Source organism: Salmo salar, chromosome 12 (genome assembly GCF_965601325.2).
Source record: "Salmo salar chromosome 12, fSalSal1, whole genome shotgun sequence".
NCBI classification, from domain to species: domain Eukaryota; kingdom Metazoa; phylum Chordata; class Actinopteri; order Salmoniformes; family Salmonidae; genus Salmo; species Salmo salar.
Window position 1 is genome coordinate 94,478,561 of NC_138302.1, and position 21,942 is coordinate 94,500,502.

The 21,942-nt window shown below is 46.4% G+C and overlaps 1 protein-coding gene across 4 annotated transcripts in view; it reads left to right on the plus strand.

Annotated features, from left to right (window-relative positions):
- The window catches only part of srpk1b (SRSF protein kinase 1b), a 76,657-nt gene that overhangs the window by 17,001 nt on the left and 37,714 nt on the right, over positions 1 to 21,942 (plus strand). The window contains exon 1 of one of the 4 annotated variants that reach the window (XM_045691897.2): positions 8,425 to 8,664. The exons of the other annotated variants lie outside the window; for them this stretch is intronic. Coding sequence (XP_045547853.2) covers positions 8,642 to 8,664 — 23 coding nt within the window. The 5' untranslated portion in view covers positions 8,425 to 8,641. Of the gene's footprint in view, positions 1 to 8,424; positions 8,665 to 21,942 lie in introns of those variants that run through there. 4 annotated transcript variants of the gene reach the window in all.

A 21,942-nucleotide genomic window follows, 5' to 3' on the forward strand; every position in this document is an offset into this window, starting at 1 on the left:
GGGCATGGATGTGGGTACGCAGCCACAGTGGCCCCCACCCCCATCTAAGTTGCCCATCCTTGCTCTAGTCTTTTCCCTGCCTCCCAATGCTGACCATTGTCCCACAGATTTAGAATGGGAAGACCAGTCAGTTCCAGTTTTGTTATCCAGGGCATTGGACTGTGTGTTTTTACAGTGTTTCTCTTACACACTGGAATTCTCTGCTCCATTTTCCTCCTCTCGCTTGTCTCTCAATCCCCCCACTTCATCTCTCTTCTCTTTCCTTCTTGGCCTCTTTTCTCATATGATCTCTTTCCCCCCCTAACTTTCTCTCTTCCCCTTTCTTTCTCTCTTTCTGCATAGCTGCTGCTCCTGCTCATTATATAACCCATTTCTTTCTGCAGTGTGTGTGTGTGTTGGACTGCAGAGAGCGAGCTAGTGTAACCAAGCCCCAAGCAGTGACAGTGAGTTTGTTAGGACATGAGGAGAAAGGGTGGTAGGGGGTGGGGTGAGGAAGGAGCACTGCAGAATTTGTGCGCAGATAGGCTACAGAACTACTGTTGGCTGACTTGCAGGCTGTCTCGCTGGTTGGCTGACTGGCTGTCTCGCTGGTTGGCTGACTGGCGTCTCGCTGGTTGGCTGACTGGCTGTCTCGCTGACTGGCTGGCTCGCTGACTGGCTGGCTCGCTGGCTGACTGGCTTGCTCGCTGGCTGACTGGCTGGCTCGCTGGCTGACTGGCTGTCTCGCTGGTTGGCTAACTGGCTGGCCGTCTCGCTGGCTGGCTGGCCGTCTCGCTGGCTGGCTGGCCGTCTCGCTGGCTGGCTGGCCGTCTCGCTGGCTGGCTGGCCGTCTAGCTGGCTGGCTGTCTCGCCGGCTGGCCGTCTCGCCGACTGGCTGGCTGTCTCGCCGGCTGACTGGCTGGTTGGCTCGCCGGTTGGCCGTCTCGCCGGTTGGCCGTCTCGCCGGTTGGCCGTCTCGCCGACTGGCCGGCTCGCTAACTGGCTGGCTCACTGGCCGTCTGGCTGGCTGTCTCCAGGCTAGCTGGGTGGCTGGTTGGCTGGCTCGCTGGTTGGCTGGCTCGCTGACTGGCTGTCTCGCTGGTTGGCTGTCTCGCTGGTTGGCTGTCTCGCTGACTGGCTGTCTCGCTGACTGGCTGTCTCGCTGACTGGCTGTCTCGCTGACTGGCTGTCTCGCTGGCTGGCTGACCGTCTCGCTGGCTGGCTGACCGTCTCGCTGGCTGGCTGGCGGTCTCGCCGACTGGCTGGCTGTCTCGCTGGCTGGCTCGCTGGCTGGCTCACTGGTTGGCTGTCTCGCTGGTTGGCTGACTCGCTGGTTGGCTGACTCGCTGGTTGGCTGACTCGCTGACTGACTGGCTGTCTCGCTGACTGGCTGGCTGTCTCGCTGACTGGCTGGCTGTCTCGCTGGCTGGCTGTCTCGCTGGCTGGCTGGTTGTCTCGTCGGCTGGCCGTCTCGCTGGCTGGCTCGCTGACTGGCTGTCTCGCTGGTTGGCTGTCTCGCTGGTTGGCTGGCTCGCTGACTGGCTGGCTGGCTGTCTCGCTGGCTGGCCGTCTCGCCGGTTGGCCGGCTCGCTGACTGACTGACTGGCTGGCTCGCTGACTGACTGGCTGTCTCGCTGGCTGACTGGCTGTCTCGCTGGTTGGCTAACTGGCCGTCTCGCTGACTGGCTGTCCGTCTCGCCGGCTGAAAGGCTGGCCGTCTCACCGGCTGGCCGTCTCACCGGCTGGCCGTCTCACCGGCTGGCCGTCTCACCGGCTGACCGTCTGGCCTTCTCGCCGTCTGACCTTCTCGCCGTCTGGCATTCTCGCAGGCTGTCTGGCCGGCTGTCTCCGGGCTAGCTGTCTGGCCGGCTGTCTCCGGGCTAGCTGTCTGGCCGGCTGTCTCCGGGCTAGCTGTCTGGCCGGCTGTCTCCGGGCTAGCTGTCTGGCCGGCTGTCTCCGGGCTAGCTGTCTGGCCGGCTGTCTCCGGGCTAGCTGTCTGGCCGGCTGTCTCCGGGCTAGCTGTCTGGCCGGCTGTCTCCGGGCTAGCTGTCTGGCCGGCTGTCTCCGGGCTAGCTGTCTGGCCGGCTGTCTCCGGGCTAGCTGTCTGGCCGGCTGTCGCCGGGCTAGCTGTCTCGCCGGTTGGCCGTCTCGCCGGTTGGCCGTCTCGCCGGTTGGCCGTCTCGCCGGTTGGCCGACTGGCCGTCTCGCCGGTTGGCCGTCTCGCCGGTTGGCCGACTGGCCGTCTCGCCGGCTCACTGGCCGTCTGTCTCCAGGCTAGCTGACTGGCTGGGTGGCTGACTGGCTGTCTCGCTGGTTGGCTGTCTCGCTGACTGGCTGTCTCGCTGGTTGGCTGGCTCGCTGACTGACTGGCTGTCTCGCTGTCCCGCTGACTGGCTGTCCCGCTGACTGGCTGTCTTGCTGACTGGCTGTCTTGCTGACTGGCTGTCTTGCTGACTGGCTGTCTTGCTGACTGGCTGTCTCGCTGACTGGCTGTCTCGCTGGCTGTCTTGCTGACTGGCCGTCTCGCCGGCTGACAGGCTGACCGTCTCACCGTCTGGCCCTCTCGCCGTCTGGCCCTCTCGCCGGCTGGCCTTCTCGCCGTCTGGCCTTCTCGCCGGCTGACCGTCTGGCCTTCTCGCCGTCTGGCCTTCTCGCCGGCTGACCGTCTGGCCTTCTCGCCGGCTGACCGTCTGGCCGGCTGACCGTCTGGCCTTCTCGCCGGCTGGCCTTCTCGCCGGCTGGCCGTCTGGCATTCTCGCCGGCTGACTGGCCGGCTGTCTGGCCGGCTGTCTCCGGGCCAGCTGTCTGGCCGTCTGTCTCCGGGCTAGCTGTCTGGCCGGCTGTCTCCGGGCTAGCTGTCTGGCCGGCTGTCTCCGGGCTAGCTGTCTGGCCGGCTGTCTCCGGGCTAGCTGTCTGGCCGGCTGTCTCCGGGCTAGCTGTCTGGCCGGCTGTCTCCGGGCTAGCTGTCTGGCCGGCTGTCTCCGGGCTAGCTGTCTGGCTGGCGGGCTGGCTTGCTGTCTTACTGACTGACTGATAGGCCTCCTCTTGGTCTAGCTGGTGAGTCACATTCTCGTGTTTGTTTTCTCTGCCAGAAGTGAAGCTCATTCAGTCAGAATCCTCAGAACATTGCATTTAGAATTTCTGCTGAGGTGTAGGTCTTCTCAGGGCTCACTCCGCACAGGGAGATCTAGATGTCATGTTTGTTGACCTGACAAATTGTTTTATGTGAAATGTTAGCATATCTCAGGTGGTTTAACTTGGAATGGCAGCCAGGTAGCAGATCCAACACATCCAGCTCCAGCTATTGCCCTACTCTGCTTTTTCCCACGTTGCTGTTTCTCTGTGCTGCATTGGCATAGCAAGACTTTGGTAGAATACCAGCTTTTAATGTTGTTAGCATATATCCAGTGGTTTGAATAGCTGGTAGCTAGCCTAGCTCTAACACCTCCAGCTATTACCCTGTGTTTGTCTCTGTGCTGTTTGTCTCTGTGCTGTTTGTCTCTGTGCTGTTTGTCTCTGTGCTGTTTGTCTAAGCATTGAGCTCAGCTGTTGAGGCGTTGATTTATCTGGCGGGGAGGTGGTGGGGGTGTACACTTGACGTTTCACAATCCCTTTTTACCACAGTCTGGAGGGAATAATAGAGCCACAACATTCTGTATGTATGAGTGCATCCCAAATGACCCTCTATATAGTGCACTACTACTATATACTATATAGTGCACTACTAAAAGTAGTGCACTATATTGGGTGCCATTTTGGACATAGACTACATGATATCTATTTAGCCACTAATGGAAGAATTGAATACCTGATTAATGGCTGATTGGGCCTAGTTGTTGATAAAGCCCTGATGGAGTGGCCTAAAGTGGGACTGCTCTTAATGAGTGTTAATTGGATGTTTTAGTCTATGACTGAAGAGTGAATCTGTCAAGTAGGGCTGGGCGCTATGCCGCTATAGACAAAATATATCATGATATTTTTCTGTTTTTACGTGTATGGCGGTATTTTACATAATTTTATGTTTCTGAATAATCCATTTTCTAAATATGTTTTGAGTCAGGGGTCGCGATTATGCAGAATTCTGCTTTCTTTAACCCAGAAAAAAAGCAATATTTTGCTGCGTTTTGTAAACGCAGATCTAAAATGCTTTTTGTCATTTCTGCTTGGTTTCAGTTGCACTTCTCCACTTGGATGAGAATTCCCAAACAGCCATTCTATCAGCAGACAGTACTGTGATTGATGTGGAGCTACTTTTCTTGGTGTAGCCTATATTTCTCTAGTAAAATGCAAGATTAAGTTCAAGCAAAACGTTAGGAAATGTAGCTGGCTGCATTCTTTCTATGATAAACATTAGAAATATGATGGCCATGCATCATTTCAGATGTGGAAAAGGTCAAGGGGTCTGGTTACTTTTCAAATGCACTGTATTAGCAACCCATGCTAGTTGTTGCATATTAGATCTCCCCGCTTTCTGCATTTCTAATGGGTATCTTCATATGTCACATGAAACCGTGACATACTGGAATTTGTGGTTTGCCTTCAAAATAAAAGTATGTCATTGACAGTAATGCAAATGAATACAATAGTAGAATTATGCCACACTTTTTTATTTTGAAGGCAAACCGCAACTTCCATTACTGTGCCTAATTCTTATTGTGGCTAGCTTCACAACACAACCCGGAGCTCTCTGGGTGCTTATAACGTTAGCTTTGGGCAACAGGGTTAAGTTGCTCACTAGCTATTTGTTTTCATGAAGTGAAGTTCAATTTCAATAGGCAAACAACAAGTGGCAACCTAGCTAATACTTACTCACAAGGATTCCTAAATAATTGCTAAGAATAATGAAAATGACTGCAGGTTCTACTGGTCATTGTTTTCAGGCTGGTTGTATTGGTGCTAGCTAGGTACCAAGCTAAAGCTACGTACCCCTGAAGTTGCGGTCGAACAAATGTTTTAATACCAACGCGGTATTGTAAACACATCGTTCGTGGCCGGTGTTTGCTTGTATGCAGACTTTTTTTTTTGTACAGCTTTGACAGTGCTACTGTATCTTTTTTTGACACGAAAAGACCCAAACGGCGTTCCATAGTATGAATGTTGTGAAGCTGATAGCAGTGACGGTATTACTGTGTAACTCTGGTAGGGCAACATCTGAAAAATAGCGCACTTGGTAGTGTGTACCGGTGCTCGACCAGTCGGCGAAAGCCAACATCACCCACACCCATGAAATGTTGTTACTCTTTGAAATGACTGCTCGATCCACACAGCAGACATTGTGGGCTAGTTTAGGAATGTTGTTGCATGTTTAGCGCAATATTTTATGTGGCGTCATGACATCATGTTATATACATCAGCTTTGACAGCTTTAACATCGGTTTTGCACATCGAGGCGTTAACCTCTCTGGGCTTGGCGGGACGAAATCGTCCCACCTACGCAACAGCCAGTGTAATCCCGTGGCGCGATTTTCAAATACCTTAGAAATGCTATTACTTCAATTTCTCAAACATATGACTATTTTACACCATTTTAAAGACAAGACTCTCGTTAATCTAACCACACTGTGCGATTTCAAAAAGGCTTTACAACGAAAGCAAAACATTAGATTATGTCAGCAGAGTACCCAGCCAGAAATAATCAGACACCCATTTTTCAAGCTAGCATATAATGTCACAAAAACCCAGAAGACAGCTAAATGCAGCACTAACCTTTGATGATCTTCATCAGATGACACACCTAGGACATTATGTTATACAATACATGCATGTTTTGTTCAATCAAGTTCATATTTATATCAAAAACCAGCTTTTTACATTAGCATGTGACGTTCAGAACTAGCATACCCCCCGCAAACCTCCGGTGAATTTACTAAATTACTCACGATAAACGTTCACAAAAAACATAACAATTATTTTAAGAATTATAGATACAGAACTCCTTTGTGCAATCGAGGTGTCCGATTTTCAAATAGCTTTTCGGTGAAAGCACATTTTGCAATATTCTGAGTACATAGCCCAGCCATCACGGCTAGCTATTTAGACACCCAACAAGTTTAGCCCTGACCAAACTCCGATTTACTATTACAAAAGTTTGATTACCTTTGATGTTCTTCGTCAGAATGCACTCCCAGGACTGCTACTTCAATAACAAATGTTGGTTTGGTCCAAAATAATCCATCGTTATATCCAAACAGCGGCGTTTTGTTCATGCGTTCAAGACACTATCCGAAGTGTAAATAAGGGTCACGAGCAAGGCGCAATTCGTGACAAAAAAATTCTAAATATTCCATTACCGTACTTCGAAGCATGTCAACCGCTGTTTAAATTCAATTTTTATGCAATTTTTCTCGTAAAAAAGCGATAATATTCCGACCGGGAATCTGCGTTTAGGTAAACAGACAAAAGAAAACAAAGCATGAGGTCGACTCGGGCACGCGCCTGAGTCTCACAGTACTGTAACCAGCCACTACCCAAACGCGCTACTTTTTTTCAACCAGAGCCTGCAAAGCCACGATTCTGCTTTTTGCCGCCTTCTGAGAGCCCATGGGAGCCGTAGGAAGTGTCACGTAACAGCAGAGATCCTCTGTAATGGATAGAGATAATCAAGAAGGGCAAGAAATTGCCAGACAGGCCACTTCCTGCATGGAATCTTCTCAGGTTTTGGCCTGCCATATGAGTTCTGTTATACTCACAGACACCATTCAAACAGTTTTAGAAACTTTAGGGTGTTTTCTATCCAAAGCCAATAATTATATGCATATTCTAGTTACTGGGCAGGAGTAGTAACCAGATTAAATCGGGTACGTTTTTTATCCAGCCGTGTCAATACTGCCCCCTAGCCCTAACAGGTTAAACTAGACATTGGCCGATACCGATGTTGGCATTTTTAGCTAATATCGTCCGATTCCGATATGTTCACCGATATATTGTGCATCCCTACTTATAATGTTAAGAAATAATAGTTTAGCCGTCTGATCTGTGGCATCAGACTCATTGCTTTTTTTTAATGTAGTCCAGCTTGGCCTACTGGTGGAATGAATTTGTGATTTATCGTCCGACAACTGTACCAGGGTCTGTTTGGAATAGGCCATTTCTTTATTGACAAGCAGACCAATAGAATAGGGAAACTTTTCTACTATGGTGGATAGTAGATTGACAGGATAGTGATTTTGCTGTAAGTTAATCATCTTGTTGACTGAGGAAAAGTAAATGTGGACAGTCATTCTAACATCTTCAAAGTGGCTATCAGAATTGGATAAGAAGTAGCGCACATCATTGCATCCTCGACTTGCAGGTTCTGTTAATGAATTACTATAATATAAATATGGTTTCTGTCATTCTGAGCACTGTGGGTGGACACCCTAATCAGGTTAAGCACCCAATGCATATGGGTCTGATACATTTCTCAAATGCCGGTAAATTTAAAATGCTGCAGGTCAAATATCCGGCGCCTCATTTTCCTAACAGAACCGAACTACTGTGCTCTCATCGTCCCTTAAAAGACATTCGATTAAAATATAAAAACATCGGCAATACTACGGTTTGTCAATATACCGTGGCCAGTATACACTACCTCAGAATGGTCAGAATTAATCCAAGATAACTCAAGAAATCTCGTATTCAATATTTTGGCCAAAGAGTTCTTAGTTGTGCAATTTTACTGTTTGGTGCGATATTTTTCTATGAAAAGATGTCAACAAAGATGTCAACAAAAACAAAATGAAGAAAAACGTCACAATGTCATAATAAATGCACAAACTCTACCAAACTGTTTCAGCTGGGAAGCATGCGGACGCCTTTAGGGACAAAGTGTTGTGTTTTAGATTCAGCCTTTGACTACTGTAGATAGAACTTCATTGCCCCCGAGTGGACATTACGCAATATGACCATATTCTGCATTGTGAATTCACGTGGAATACTAATAAATTGTTCTTATCGGGAAACACATTTTTAAGCATTAAGAAAATGTTTCCATTCATCACATCCCTATTGAGTAATATATGAATTCACTCACAGTACGACAAGAGAAGATAGAAGCAGTCAGATAAAGCCAAACAGAGAGGAGTGTACACAGCGCAAAAGAGAGAATGGGAGAGCGATTTGAATAGAGAGAGATGGTACAGATGGTGAGAATGTGTTGAAAGAAGCAGAGAGGGAAAATAGAAGAGGGACTGGGTGGAATGAGAGCGGTGGATGTTTTGGTCTGAGGAGGAGGAAGCGAGAGCGTTCTTCACCTGCAATGCAGTGCGAGGTTGATTCAACCAATCAGAGCTAAGCAGAGAGGAGAGGGGGTGGGGCCAGGCACTGACTACAGCCAAGGAGATTTCTTCTCAGAGGGCGTGAATGAGCGGGAGGGAGAGAGAGAAGCAGCGTCAAGCTCTACTTTGCCTGAGCCTGTGGTGACACTGATGCTCACAGATTTCTCCTCTCTCATCCTTCTCTCTGCATTGCTCCCTTCTCTTCCTTTCCCGTTGCTGTGCTCTTCTCTTTCTTTCCATGTACTTCTCCCCTCTTTTTTTTCTGAACAAATACCGTCTGCTCTCTTCTACCTCTCCACACTCACCCCACTCTTTCTCTCCTCCTCATTCCCCTCTCCTGTCCTCTTTTGGTGCATGGAGAGAGGGTCTCTGGCCCACACCTGCATCCCTCCTCTCTACCTCCCTCCATGGGCGTCCGAGCATCCTGCAGGTAAGTGGAGAGGGAGAGTCTGTCGGGGGTCTCTGCACTTGCATGTCCTTGAAGTACACCTGCGCTGAGTGTGTGTGAGCTGTAACAGCTGGACTCTGTCCTCTCCGGTGGTCCTCAGGTTTGAGGACGCAGGAGAGACAGTTCAGGGATTTAGGGAGAGGAGAGTCTGTCTGCAAACACGGTCTGTTTTCCACTTCCAGTCCTCAAGTACCCACGGTCAAGCACAACTGATTCATCTTGTCAATTAATCATCACAGCCATGATCAGTTGAATGAGGTTTGTTTTTCCGGGGCTACAATAAAGATGTGTACCGTTGGGGGTACTGGAGGACTGGAGTGGGGAATCACTGCTCTTGCCTAACTGGGTATGTAATGGTGCTCAGGGGAGGTCTGTTGCTCTTGCTCTGATGTTTGAATCTGGTCAAGGTTAGACAGATACGAGACAGTAAAGGAAGGAGGTGTGTGTGTGTGTGTGTGTGTGTGTGTGTGTGTGTGTGTGTGTGTGTGTGTGTGTGTGTGTGTGTTGGGTAAAAATGCAAAAACGTGTGATGGTTGCTCATCAATGGAGATGGGAAATGACAATGACATTTGTATGATTGTCTGGCTCGCTCTCTCCTTTCTGATTAGCGTAGTGTCAGGTTTGGTAAGCATCAACAGAGGTGTTCAGGTCTGTGTGGTTGGAAGGAACCAGTCTGTTTTACCCTGCATCACTCCGACAGGTGTGAGGATTGGAGTGCGGCTGTGGCAATTGACATTTTGTCTCCCGGTTATTGTCATGCGAATATTCAATATAACATGTTTTCACAACAAAACATATTTCGTTAAACTGTTGACGGGTCCTCTCTCTGCACACTCGAAAGGAATGAAGAAGAGATAGAAACGCACGGCGGTGAGATTCTGTAGCTAAAGATAATGCGTCAGCCTATTTAATTATGAAAAAATTTATATATATATATATATTACTTACTAGGCTATTGAAATTCACTATAATTGTAGGCTAACGGTAAGCTGCCCTGCACAATCAATGATCCAACGGCATCACCTAGGCCTATACGTTCTCTCTCCCAGACTCACGGATAGAACGCTTGGAGTCCATCCAGAATGCATAATACAGCAAAAGGTGATTTACTAGAATTTTTAAGTATAGGCTAGACCAGTGGTTCCCAAACTTTTTATAGTCCCATACCCCTTCAAACATTCAACCTCCAGCTGTCTACCCCTTCAAACATTCAACCTCCAGCTGTCTACCCCTTCAAACATTCAACCTCCAGCTGTCTACCCCTTCAAACATTCAACCTCCAGCTGTCTACCCCTTCAAACATTCAACCTCCAGCTGTCTACCCCTTCAAACATTCAACCTCCAGCTGCCTACCCCTTCAAACATTCAACCTCCAGCTGCCTACCCCTTCAAACATTCAACCTCCAGCTGCCTACCCCTTCAAACATTCAACCTCCAGCTGCCTACCCCTTCAAACATTCAACCTCCAGCTGCCTACCCCTTCAAACATTCAACCTCCAGCTGCCTACCCCTTCAAACATTCAACCTCCAGCTGCCTACCCCTTCAAACATTCAACCTCCAGCTGCCTACCCCTTCAAACATTCAACCTCCAGCTGCCTACCCCTTCAACATTCAACCTCCAGCTGCCTACCCCTTCAAACATTCAACCTCCAGCGGTCTACCCCTTCAAACATTCAACCTCCAGCTGCCTACCCCTTCAATATTCAACCTCCAGCTGTGTACACCATCTAGCACCAGGTTCAGCGCACTCTCAAATGTTTTTTATTTTATTAATTTTTTTGCCATCATGGTATTGGCTAGACCATTGATGCACTAAAGACATCTTAAATCATTTTGTTTTTCCTATGTGTTGTATAACGGCACAATCATTATTTTAATTCAGGATTTTTTGGGGGGCCCATCCACAACGACCGTGTTGGAGGGAGAGAGTGTAGAGGAGGTGGGACGGAATATAGCAGACTACAACTTTGGGTTAGGGGGAGAGACGGTAGACAGGATACTGAGACGTGTCATTGACAGGACCTGTTTGCTGTGTGTGTGACTACGTCAGAATGTTCTGGATTTTATTTCTGGTTTGTGTTAGACTGATAAACAGAATGTTCTGGATTTTATTTCTGGTTTGTGTTAGACTGATAAACAGAATGTTCTGGATTTTATTTCTGGTTTGTGTTAGACTGATAAACAGAATGTTCTGGATTTTATTTCTGGTTTGTGTTAGACTGATAAACAGAATGTTCTGGATTTTATTTCTGGTTTGTGTTAGACTGATAAACAGAATGCTGGCAGTGTTCCTCCTGCTGCTGTACAACTTAAGGTGTGTGGGCTGGACCATTTCTGAAAGCCAAGGCTCACATTGATTTAACCCTCGTCAATACCAGGCGCCCAGACAGGCCCGCGCAGGCGACACACATGCACTCACACGCACGCACCCACACGCACGCACCCTCTCCTCCTTATTGTTCAAACATTTACTCGACTCCAGAGTTATCTTTTCTCAATCATAAAGAGAAGTGATGGAGATGTGTAGACAAATGGAGCAGTGTTCCTCTATGTGAAATCTGTTGGTGTGAAGATGAAGAATAGCAATAGAATTATCTGTAAGTTGTTGCCAAGGAAGTGTGTGATAAAAATACCATCTCCCCCAACAGTGTTAGACCTGGAGCCAGTAGAGGAGGAAATATTACCACCAGCTAGTGTTGTGTATGATGATGGATCCCTTTGGCAGCACCATAGACTGCTGGTTTTATGGACAAAGACCATGGCTCTTTCTCTCTTTTTATTTCCTTCATGCCTCGCACCCTCTCATTTCGCCTCCTTTTTCAAAACATAGGCTATTGGAGAAGGTCCGAGGGAAGGGACCTTGGACTTATCCTCCAATACGGTTAAGAAGGACGCAAGGAGATGGCATGCAAGGAATCGAGTGGAGATGAGAAACATCCCTTGTAATTGTCCCTGAAGCTCAACATAGTGCTGCTGTACTTGACCCCTGGCCCCTCTCAGCTAGCTAATCATAGCTGACATTGAGCTGACAGGAGAACATGAGTGGTCTCACACAGATCAGATGTTGGGTTCTTCTGAGGATGGAGAGGCTAGTTGCTGATTGGTTGGTGGGCAGTGGAACAGCTTCTGATGGGAGAAGGGAAAAAGATGGTAAACATTCTATAGGCATGTCTTTGTCTATAGAATCAGAATGTTCAGAATATTCTAGAAGCATGATGCCTGTGTGTGGTGTTTTGAATGTCTGTGGGTTGGGTTCTGAATAGAACTTGAGGCTGTGGCATAGGAATAGAATTCTAGTTCTTTGGGCTGTGGTCCCATGTGTCTAATTGGAATGTCTATATGACATTCTTGGGAGTGTCTTGCCTAGCCACAGGCAGCAGCACATAATGTCTTTAAATTATTTATTGTTGAAGTTGAATCTGTCTACCCTGACAGTTATGTGACAGAGGAGGATCTGAAATCCCTGGTTTAGATTCTGGCTGGGATTCAGTGCTATCGGGGATTTGGACAATGTGCCATTTAAAGGTCATTTCCGATTGGGCCGACATATGCAGCATTTATGGTGAATGTCACCTCTGTGAGCCCGGGAACATTTTCTTTTAAAACGTGCAATGCAGACAAATCCCGGCCTCAGTGTATTGTCTGGTGGTCGACGGGAGCCTGTCTGACCACGAGACTCGTGCCTTCTCTCTTGTTTTAGTCTCTGTGGTAAGAACTGGTGTCTTTACATTTCTTCAAGTCTTTTCCCCTTGTCAGTCTTGTTCAGGATTTTATATAATTCATTACCCCACCCTGACACACACACACACACACACACACTAGGCTTTACACGATACCAACATTTTGATCTGCGTGTCAGTAGGGGGAAAATACTGCATGAAACCTTCTTTACTCTTCAGTTAAGACACACTGTCTCCCTAAAACGTTAGGCACCAAACAGAATTTAAGGAGCACCAGAAAGAAATAGATTTTTGATATACACTGAACAAAAAATATAAACGCAACATGTTGGTCCCGCGTCTCATTAGCCGAAATCAACGATCCCAGAAATGTTCCATATGCACAATAAGCTTATTTCGTTAAAATGTTGTGCACAAATTTGTTTACATTCCTGTTAGTGAGCATTTGTCCTTTGCCAAGATAATCCATCCACCTGACAGGTATGGCATGTCAAGAAGCTGATTTAACAGCATGATCATTACTAGAGGTCAACCGATTAATCGGTATGGCCGATTTCAAGTTTTCATAACAATCGGTAATCTGCACTTTTGGACGCTGATTACATTGCACTCCACGAGGAGACTGCGTGGCAGGCTGACTACCTGATACGTGAGTGCAGCAAGGAGCCAAGGTAAGTTGCTAGCTAGCATTAAACTTATCTTATAAAAAACTATCAATCTTAACATAATCACTAGTTAACTACACATGGTTGATGATATTACTAGTTTATCTAACGTGTCCTGCGTTGCATATAATTGATGCGGTGCCTGTTAATTTATCATTGAATCACAGTCTACTTAGACAAACGGGTGATTTCACAAATGCATTCGCGAAAAAAGCACTGTCGTTGCACCAATGTACCTAACCATAAACATCAATGCCTTTCTTTAAAATCAATACACAAGTATATATTTTTAAACCTGCATATTTAGTTAATATTGCCTGCTAACATTAATTTCTTTTAACTAGGGAAATTGTGTCACTTCTCTTGCGTTCTGTGCAAGCAGAGTCAGGGTATATGCAGCAGTTTGGGCCGCCTGGCTCGTTGCGAACTGTGTGAAGACTTTCTGCCTAACAAAGACCGCAATTAATTTGCCAATATTTTACTTTATATTGAAGGTTGTGCAATGTAACAGCAATATCTAGACTTAAGGATGCCACCCGTTAGATAAAATATGGAACGGTTCCATATTTCACTGAAAGAATAAACGTTTTGTTTTCTAAATGATAGTTTCCGGATTTGACCATATTAATGACCTAAGGCTCGTATTTCTGTGTGATATTATAATTAACTCTATGATTTGATAGAGCAGCCTGACTGAGCAGTGGTAGGCAGCAGCAGGCTCGTAAGCATTCATTCAAACAGCACTTTCCTGCATTTGACGGCAGCTCTTTGCTGTGCTTCAAGCATTGCGCTGTTCAATCACCAACTTCCGGAGACACCTGAAATCCCACCTCTAAGGAATACCTGGGATAGGATAAAGTAATCCTTCTAACCCCCCACCCCCCCAAAAAAGATATAGATGTACTATTGTAAAGTGGTTGTTCCACTGGATATCATAAGGTGAATGCACCAATTTGTAAGTCGCTCTGGATAAGAGCGTCTGCTAAATGACGTGTAATGTAAGCGCCTGGTAGAGCGCTGCGCGGGGGTGGCTCGGATAAGAGCGTCTGCTAAATGACGTTAATGTAATGTAATGTAAGTGGCTCTGGATAAGAGCGTCTGCTAAATGACGTTAATGTAATGTAATGTAAGTGGCTCTGGATAAGAGCGTCTGCTAAATGACGTAAATGTAATGTAATGTAATGTAAGTGGCTCTGGATAAGAGCGTCTGCTAAATGACTTAAATGTAATGTAATGTAATGTAAGTGGCTCTGGATAAGAGCGTCTGCTAAATGACTTAGAATGTAATGTAATGTAAGTGGCTCTGGATAAGAGCGTCTGCTAAATGTAAATGTTTATGACTTCAAGCTTATTAACTCCCGAGATTAGGCTGGCAATACTATAGCACCTATTAGAACATCCAATAGTCAAAGGTATATGAAATACAAATGTATAGAGAAATAGTCCTATAATGACTACAACCTAAAACATCTTAACTGGGAATATTGAAGACTCGTGTTAAAAGGAACCACCAGCTTTCATATGTTCTCATGTTCTGAGCAAGGAACTTAAACGTTAGCTTTTTTTACATGGCACATACTACACTTTTACTTTCTTCTCCAACACTAATACAATTGCTTTTTATTTAAACCAAATTGAACATGTTTCATTATTTATTTGAGACTAAATAAGTTAAAACAAGTGTTCATTCAGTGTTGTAATTGTCATTATTATAAATGTGTTGGCAGATTCTTATCACTATCGGCTTTTCTTGGTCCTCCAGTAATCGGTATCGGCGATGAAAAATCATAATCGGTCGACCTCGAATCATTACATAGGTGAACGTTGTGCTGGGGACAATAAAAGGCCACTGTATAATGTGTAGTTTTGTCACACAACACAATGCCACAGTTGTCTCAAGTTTTGTGGAGAGTGCACTTGGCATTCTGACTGCAGGAATGTCCACCAGATAATTGTTAATAAGCCACCTCCAACGTCGTTTTAGAGAATTTGGCAGTACGTCCAACCAGCGTCACAACCTCAGACCACGTATATAGCGTCATGTGGGCGAGCGGTTTGTTGATGTCAACGTTGTGAACAGTGCCTTATTATGGCGGTGGGGTTATGGCATGAGCTGGCTAAGCTACGGAATACTAATACAATTGCATTTTATCGATGGCAATTTGAATAAACAGCGGTACCGTCACGAGGTCCTGAGGCCCATTGTTGTGCCATTCATCCCCCGCCATCACCTCACGTTTCTCAATGATAATGCATGGCCCCATGTCGCAAGGATTTTCCTGGAAGCTGAAAATGTCCCAGTTCTTCATGGCCTGCATACTCACCAGACATGTCACCCATTGAGCATGTTTGGGTTGCTCTGGATCAACGCGTACGACAGCGTGTTCCAGTTCCCGCCAATATCCAGCAACTTCACACACCAATTGAAGAGTGGGACACCATTCCACAGGTCACAATAAACAGCCTGATCAACTCTATCGCACTGCATGAGGCAAATGGTCACACCAGATATGGACTAGTTTTCTGATCCACACTCGTCCTTTTTTTTTTTTTACGGTATTTGTGACCAACAGATGCATATCAGTATTCCCAGTCATGTGAAATCCATAGATTAGGGCTTAAATAATTAATTTCAATTGACTGATTTCCTTTTATGAACTAACTCAGTAAAATCTTTTAAATTGTTGCATGTTGCGTTTATATTTAGTTCTGTGTAGTTTTCCATTAGGCCTATATGAATCCTACCTTTTTTTGAAGCACATATCCTGAGTAGCAGACCCTTTTTTCTTTCTGTGCCAATCAAATTTGCCTAGACCTACTGTCAAGTTCAGGTTATTAGCTAGCTAGGTAACATGACTGAACTACCTTGTTTGTTATCAAACCAATAATTAGCGACCCGAGATTAGTTTAAAGCAGCACGCGACATGATTTGTAAAATTATATAAAAGGCAAATCCCGCTTGAAAGAAAAAGGCGTGTCTGGTAACATGGGTCATATTTCTAACTGTTTAGACTAGAAACAAGACCTCTGGTAACATGGGTCATATTTCTATAACTGTTTAGACTAGAAACAAGACCTCTGGTAATATGGGTCATATTTCTATAACTGTTTAGACTAGAAACAAGACCTCTGGTAACATGGGTCATATTTCTATAACTGTTTAGACTAGAAACAAGACCTCTGGTAACATGGGTCATATTTCTATAACTGTTTAGACTAGAAACAAGACCTCTGGTAATATGGGTCATATTTCTATAACTGTTTAGACTAGAAACAAGACCTCTGGTAATATGGGTCATATTTCTAACTGTTTAGACTAGAAACAAGACCTCTGGTAACATGGGTCATATTTCTATAACTGTTTAGACTAGAAACAAGACCTCTGGTAATATGGGTCATATTTCTAACTGTTTAGACAAGAAACAAGACCTCTGGTAACATGGGTCATATTTCTATAACTGTTTAGACTAGAAACAAGACCTCTGGTAATATGGGTCATATTTCTAACTGTTTAGACTAGAAACAAGACCTCTGGTAATATGGGTCATATTTCTATAACTGTTTAGACTAGAAACAAGACCTCTGGTAACATGGGTCATATTTCTATAACTGTTTAGACTAGAAACAAGACCTCTGGTAATATGGGTCATATTTCTATAACTGTTTAGACTAGAAACAAGACCTCTGGTAACATGGGTCATATTTCTATAACTGTTTAGACTAGAAACAAGACCTCTGGTAATATGGGTCATATTTCTAACTGTTTAGACTAGAAACAAGACCTCTGGTAACATGGGTCATATTTCTATAACTGTTTAGACTAGAAACAAGACCTCTGGTAATATGGGTCATATTTCTAACTGTTTAGACTAGAAACAAGACCTCTGGTAACATGGGTCATATTTCTATAACTGTTTAGACTAGAAACAAGACCTCTGGTAATATGGGTCATATTTCTAACTGTTTAGACTAGAAACAAGACCTCTGGTAACATGGGTCATATTTCTAACTGTTTAGACTAGAAACAAGACCTCTGGTAACATGGGTCATATTTCTAACTGTTTAGACTAGAAACAAGACCTCTGGTAATATGGGTCATATTTCTAACTGTTTAGACTAGAAACAAGACCTCTGGTAACATGGGTCATATTTCTATAACTGTTTAGACTAGAAACAAGACCTCTGGTAACATGGGTCATATTTCTAACTGTTTAGACTAGAAACAAGACCTCTGGTAACATGGGTCATATTTCTAACTGTTTAGACTAGAAACAAGACCTCTGGTAACATGGGTCATATTTCTATAACTGTTTAGACTAGAAACAAGACCTCTGGTAACATGGGTCATATTTCTATAACTGTTTAGACTAGAAACAAGACCTCTGGTAATATGGGTCATATTTCTAACTGTTTAGACTAGAAACAAGACCTCTGGTAACATGGGTCATATTTCTATAACTGTTTAGACTAGAAACAAGAGCTCTGGTAATATGGGTCATATTTCTAACTGTTTAGACTAGAAACAAGACCTCTGGTAATATGGGTCATATTTCTATAACTGTTTAGACTAGAAACAAGACCTCTGGTAATATGGGTCATATTTCTAACTGTTTAGACTAGAAACAAGACCTCTGGTAATATGGGTCATATTTCTAACTGTTTAGACTAGAAACAAGACCTCTGGTAACATGGGTCATATTTCTAACTGTTTAGACTAGAAACAAGACCTCTGGTAATATGGGTCATATTTCTATAACTGTTTAGACTAGAAACAAGACCTCTGGTAATATGGGTCATATTTCTATAACTGTTTAGACTAGAAACAAGACCTCTGGTAACATGGGTCATATTTCTATAACTGTTTAGACTAGAAACAAGACCTCTGGTAATATGGGTCATATTTCTATAACTGTTTAGACTAGAAACAAGACCTCTGGTAACATGGGTCATATTTCTATAACTGTTTAGACTAGAAACAAGACCTCTGGTAACATGGGTCATATTTCTATAACTGTTTAGACTAGAAACAAGACCTCTGGTAATATGGGTCATATTTCTAACTGTTTAGACTAGAAACAAGACCTCTGGTAATATGGGTCATATTTCTAACTGTTTAGACTAGAAACAAGACCTCTGGTAACATGGGTCATATTTCTATAACTGTTTAGACTAGAAACAAGACCTCTGGTAACATGGGTCATATTTCTATAACTGTTTAGACTAGAAACAAGCCGTTTTCTTTGTTGTAAAGCTGCAGGCATGCCTGTGCTCCATGTTCACTCTTGACACTGAGGCAGCATGACAGTGAACTTGCACAGTCTACTCCGTCTGATCTGTGCACTTAATTATAACAGGCGATGAAATTATACAATGTATCAACATTGCTCGCTTTTCGCTCTGCTCTCATGTAACAAACTTATCTGGGTCTGGGTCCCTGCTCGCCATCACTGCTAAATGATATATCCCAAAATAAAATGAAGGCGAAATAGACGCGTGTGAAGAGTGGACGGAGAGAAGCAGGCGTGAGGGCTGGTAGGGATGAGGATGGCTGATTACAGCTGTCATGTGATATCCACTTCACTTTCATGTGCATATGATTGGACCTGAACATACAAGAGACCTTGAGGCTGTTGCTTCAATTCAACTGAATTTATAAACAAAACTGACTTTATAAACAGGTGCCAGCAGGTTCTTTGGGTCGATAGGGCTGAAAAAGTTGGTAGTATCATATGAAACTGTACTACGGTATTCTAAAATGTTTATCGTGAGTATCATGATGTTTTGGTACTGCGATATTACCACACAACTTCTGAGGGACAATCCCATCTCTCCCACCTCTAGCTTGGTTTGGACTGGTCCCATCTCTCCCACCCCTAGCTTGGTTTGGACTGGTCCCATCTCTTGCCCCTCTAGCTTGGTTTGGACTGGTCCCATCTCTCCCACCTCTAGCTTGGTTTGGACTGGTCCCATCTCTCCCCCCTCTAGCCTGGTTTGGACTGGTCCCATCTCTTGCCCCTCTAGCTTGGTTTGGACTGGTCCCATCTCTCCCACCTCTAGCTTGGTTTGGACTGGTCCCATCTCTCCCACCTCTAGCTTGGTTTGGACTGGTCCCATCTCTCCCACCTCTAGCTTGGTTTGGACTGGTCCCATCTCTCGCCCCTCTAGCTTGGTTTGGACTGGTCCCATCTCTCCCCCCTCTAGCTTGGTCTGGACTGGTCCCATCTCTTGCCCCTCTAGCTTGGTTTGGACTGGTCCCATCTCTCCCACCTCTAGCTTGGTTTGGACTGGTCCCATCTCTCTCCCACCTCTAGCTTGGTTTGGACTGGTCCCATCTCTCCCCTCTAGCTTGGTTTGGACTGGTCCCATCTCTCCCTCCCTCCCTCCGGCTTGGTTTGGACTGGTCCCATCTCAGGCTTGGTTTGGACTTGTTTCCCATCTCCCTCTCCCCCCCTCTGGCTTGGTTTGGACTGGTCCCATCTCTCCCGCACTCCCTCCCTCCGGCTTGGTTTGGACTGGTCCCATCTCTCCCTCTGGCTTGGTTTGGACTTGTTTCCCATCTCTCTCTCTCCCCCCCTCTGGCTTGGTTTGGACTTGTTTCCCATCTCTCTCTCCCCCCCTCTGGCTTGGTTTGGACTTGTATCCCATCTCTCTCTCCCCCCCTCTGGCTTGGTTTGGACTTGTTTCCCATCTCTCTCTCCCCCCCTCTGGCTTGGTTTGGACTTGTTTCCCATCTCTCTCTTCCCCCCTCTGGCTTGGTTTGGACTTGTTTCCCATCTCTCTCTCCCCCCCTCTGGCTTGGTTTTTACTTGTTTCCCATCTCTCTCTCCCTCCCTCTAGCTTGGTTTGGACTGGTTTCCCATCTCTCCCTCCCTCCCTCCCTCTAGCTTGGTTTGGACTGGTTTCCCATCTCTCCCTCCCTCCCTCCCTCCCTCCCTCCCTCTAGCTTGGTTTGGACTGGTTTCCCATCTCTCTCTCCCTCCCTCCCTCTAGCTTGGTTTGGACTGGTTTCCCATCTCTCCCTCCCTCCCTCCCTCTAGCTTGGTTTGGACTGGTTTCCCATCTCTCTCTCCCTCCATCTAGCTTGGTTTGGACTGGTTTCCCATCTCTCCCTCCCTCCCTCTAGCTTGGTTTGGACTGGTTTCCCATCTCTCCCTCCCTCCCTCTAGCTTGGTTTGGACTGGTTTCCCATCTCTCCCTCCCTCCCTCCCTCTAGCTTGGTTTGGACTGGTTTCCCATCTCTCCCTCCCTCCCTCCCTCTAGCTTGGTTTGGACTGGTTTCCCATCTCTCTCTCCCTCCCTCTAGCTTGGTTTGGACTGGTTTCCCATCTCTCCCTCCCTCCCTCTAGCTTGGTTTGGACTGGTTTCCCATCTCTCTCTCCCTCCCTCTAGCTTGGTTTGGACTGGTTTCCCATCTCTCCCTCCCTCCCTCTAGCTTGGTTTGGACTGGTTTCCCCTCCCTCCCTCCCTCCCTCCCTCTAGCTTGGTTTGGACTGGTTTCCCCTCCCTCCCTCCCTCCCTCCCTCTAGCTTGGTTTGGACTGGTTTCCCCTCTCTCTCTCCCTCCCTCCCTCTAGCTTGGTTTGGACTGGTTTCCCATCCCTCCCTCCCTCCCTCTAGCTTGGTTTGGACTGGTTTCCCATCTCTCCCTCCCTCCCTCTAGCTTGGTTTGGACTGGTTTCCCCTCTCTCTCTCCCTCCCTCCCTCTAGCTTGGTTTGGACTGGTTTCCCATCTCTCTCTCCCTCCATCTAGCTTGGTTTGGACTGGTTTCCCATCTCTCTCTCCCTCCCTCCCTCTAGCTTGGTTTGGACTGGTTTCCCATCTCTCTCTCCCTCCCTCTAGCTTGGTTTGGACTGGTTTCCCATCTCTCTCTCCCTCCCTCTAGCTTGGTTTGGACTGGTTTCCCATCTCTCTCTCCCTCCATCTAGCTTGGTTTGGACTGGTTTCCCATCTCTCTCTCCCTCCATCTAGCTTGGTTTGGACTGGTTTCCCATCTCTCCCTCCCTCCCTCCCTCTAGCTTGGTTTGGACTGGTTTCCCATCTCTCTCTCCCTCCCTCTAGCTTGGTTTGGACTGGTTTCCCATCTCTCCCTCCCTCCCTCCCTCTAGCTTGGTTTGGACTGGTTTCCCATCTCTCCCTCCCTCCCTCCCTCTAGCTTGGTTTGGACTGGTTTCCCATCTCTCCCTCCCTCCCTCTAGCTTGGTTTGGACTGGTTTCCCATCTCTCTCTCCCTCCCTCTAGCTTGGTTTGGACTGGTTTCCCATCTCTCCCTCCCTCCCTCTAGCTTGGTTTGGACTGGTTTCCCATCTCTCCCTCCCTCCCTCTAGCTTGGTTTGGACTGGTTTCCCATCTCTCTCTCCTCCCTCCCTCCCTCTAGCTTGGTTTGGACTTGTTTCCCATCTCTCTCTCCCTCCCTCTAGCTTGGTTTGGACTGGTTTCCCATCTCTCTCTCCCTCCCTCTAGCTTGGTTTGGACTGGTTTCCCATCTCTCTCTCCATCCCATCTAGCTTGGTTTGGACTGGTTTCCCATCTCTCTCTCCCTCCCTCTAGCTTGGTTTGGACTGGTTTCCCATCTCTCTCTCCCTCCCTCTAGCTTGGTTTGGACTGGTTTCCCATCTCTCCCTCCCTCCCTCCCTCTAGCTTGGTTTGGACTGGTTTCCCATCTCTCCCTCCCTCCCTCCCTCTAGCTTGGTTTGGACTGGTTTCCCATCTCTCCCTCCCTCCCTCCCTCTAGCTTGGTTTGGACTGGTTTCCCATCTCTCCCTCCCTCCCTCCCTCTAGCTTGGTTTGGACTGGTTTCCCATCTCTCCCTCCCTCCCTCTAGCTTGGTTTGGACTGGTTTCCCATCTCTCTCTCCCTCCCTCTAGCTTGGTTTGGACTGGTTTCCCATCTCTCCCTCCCTCCCTCTAGCTTGGTT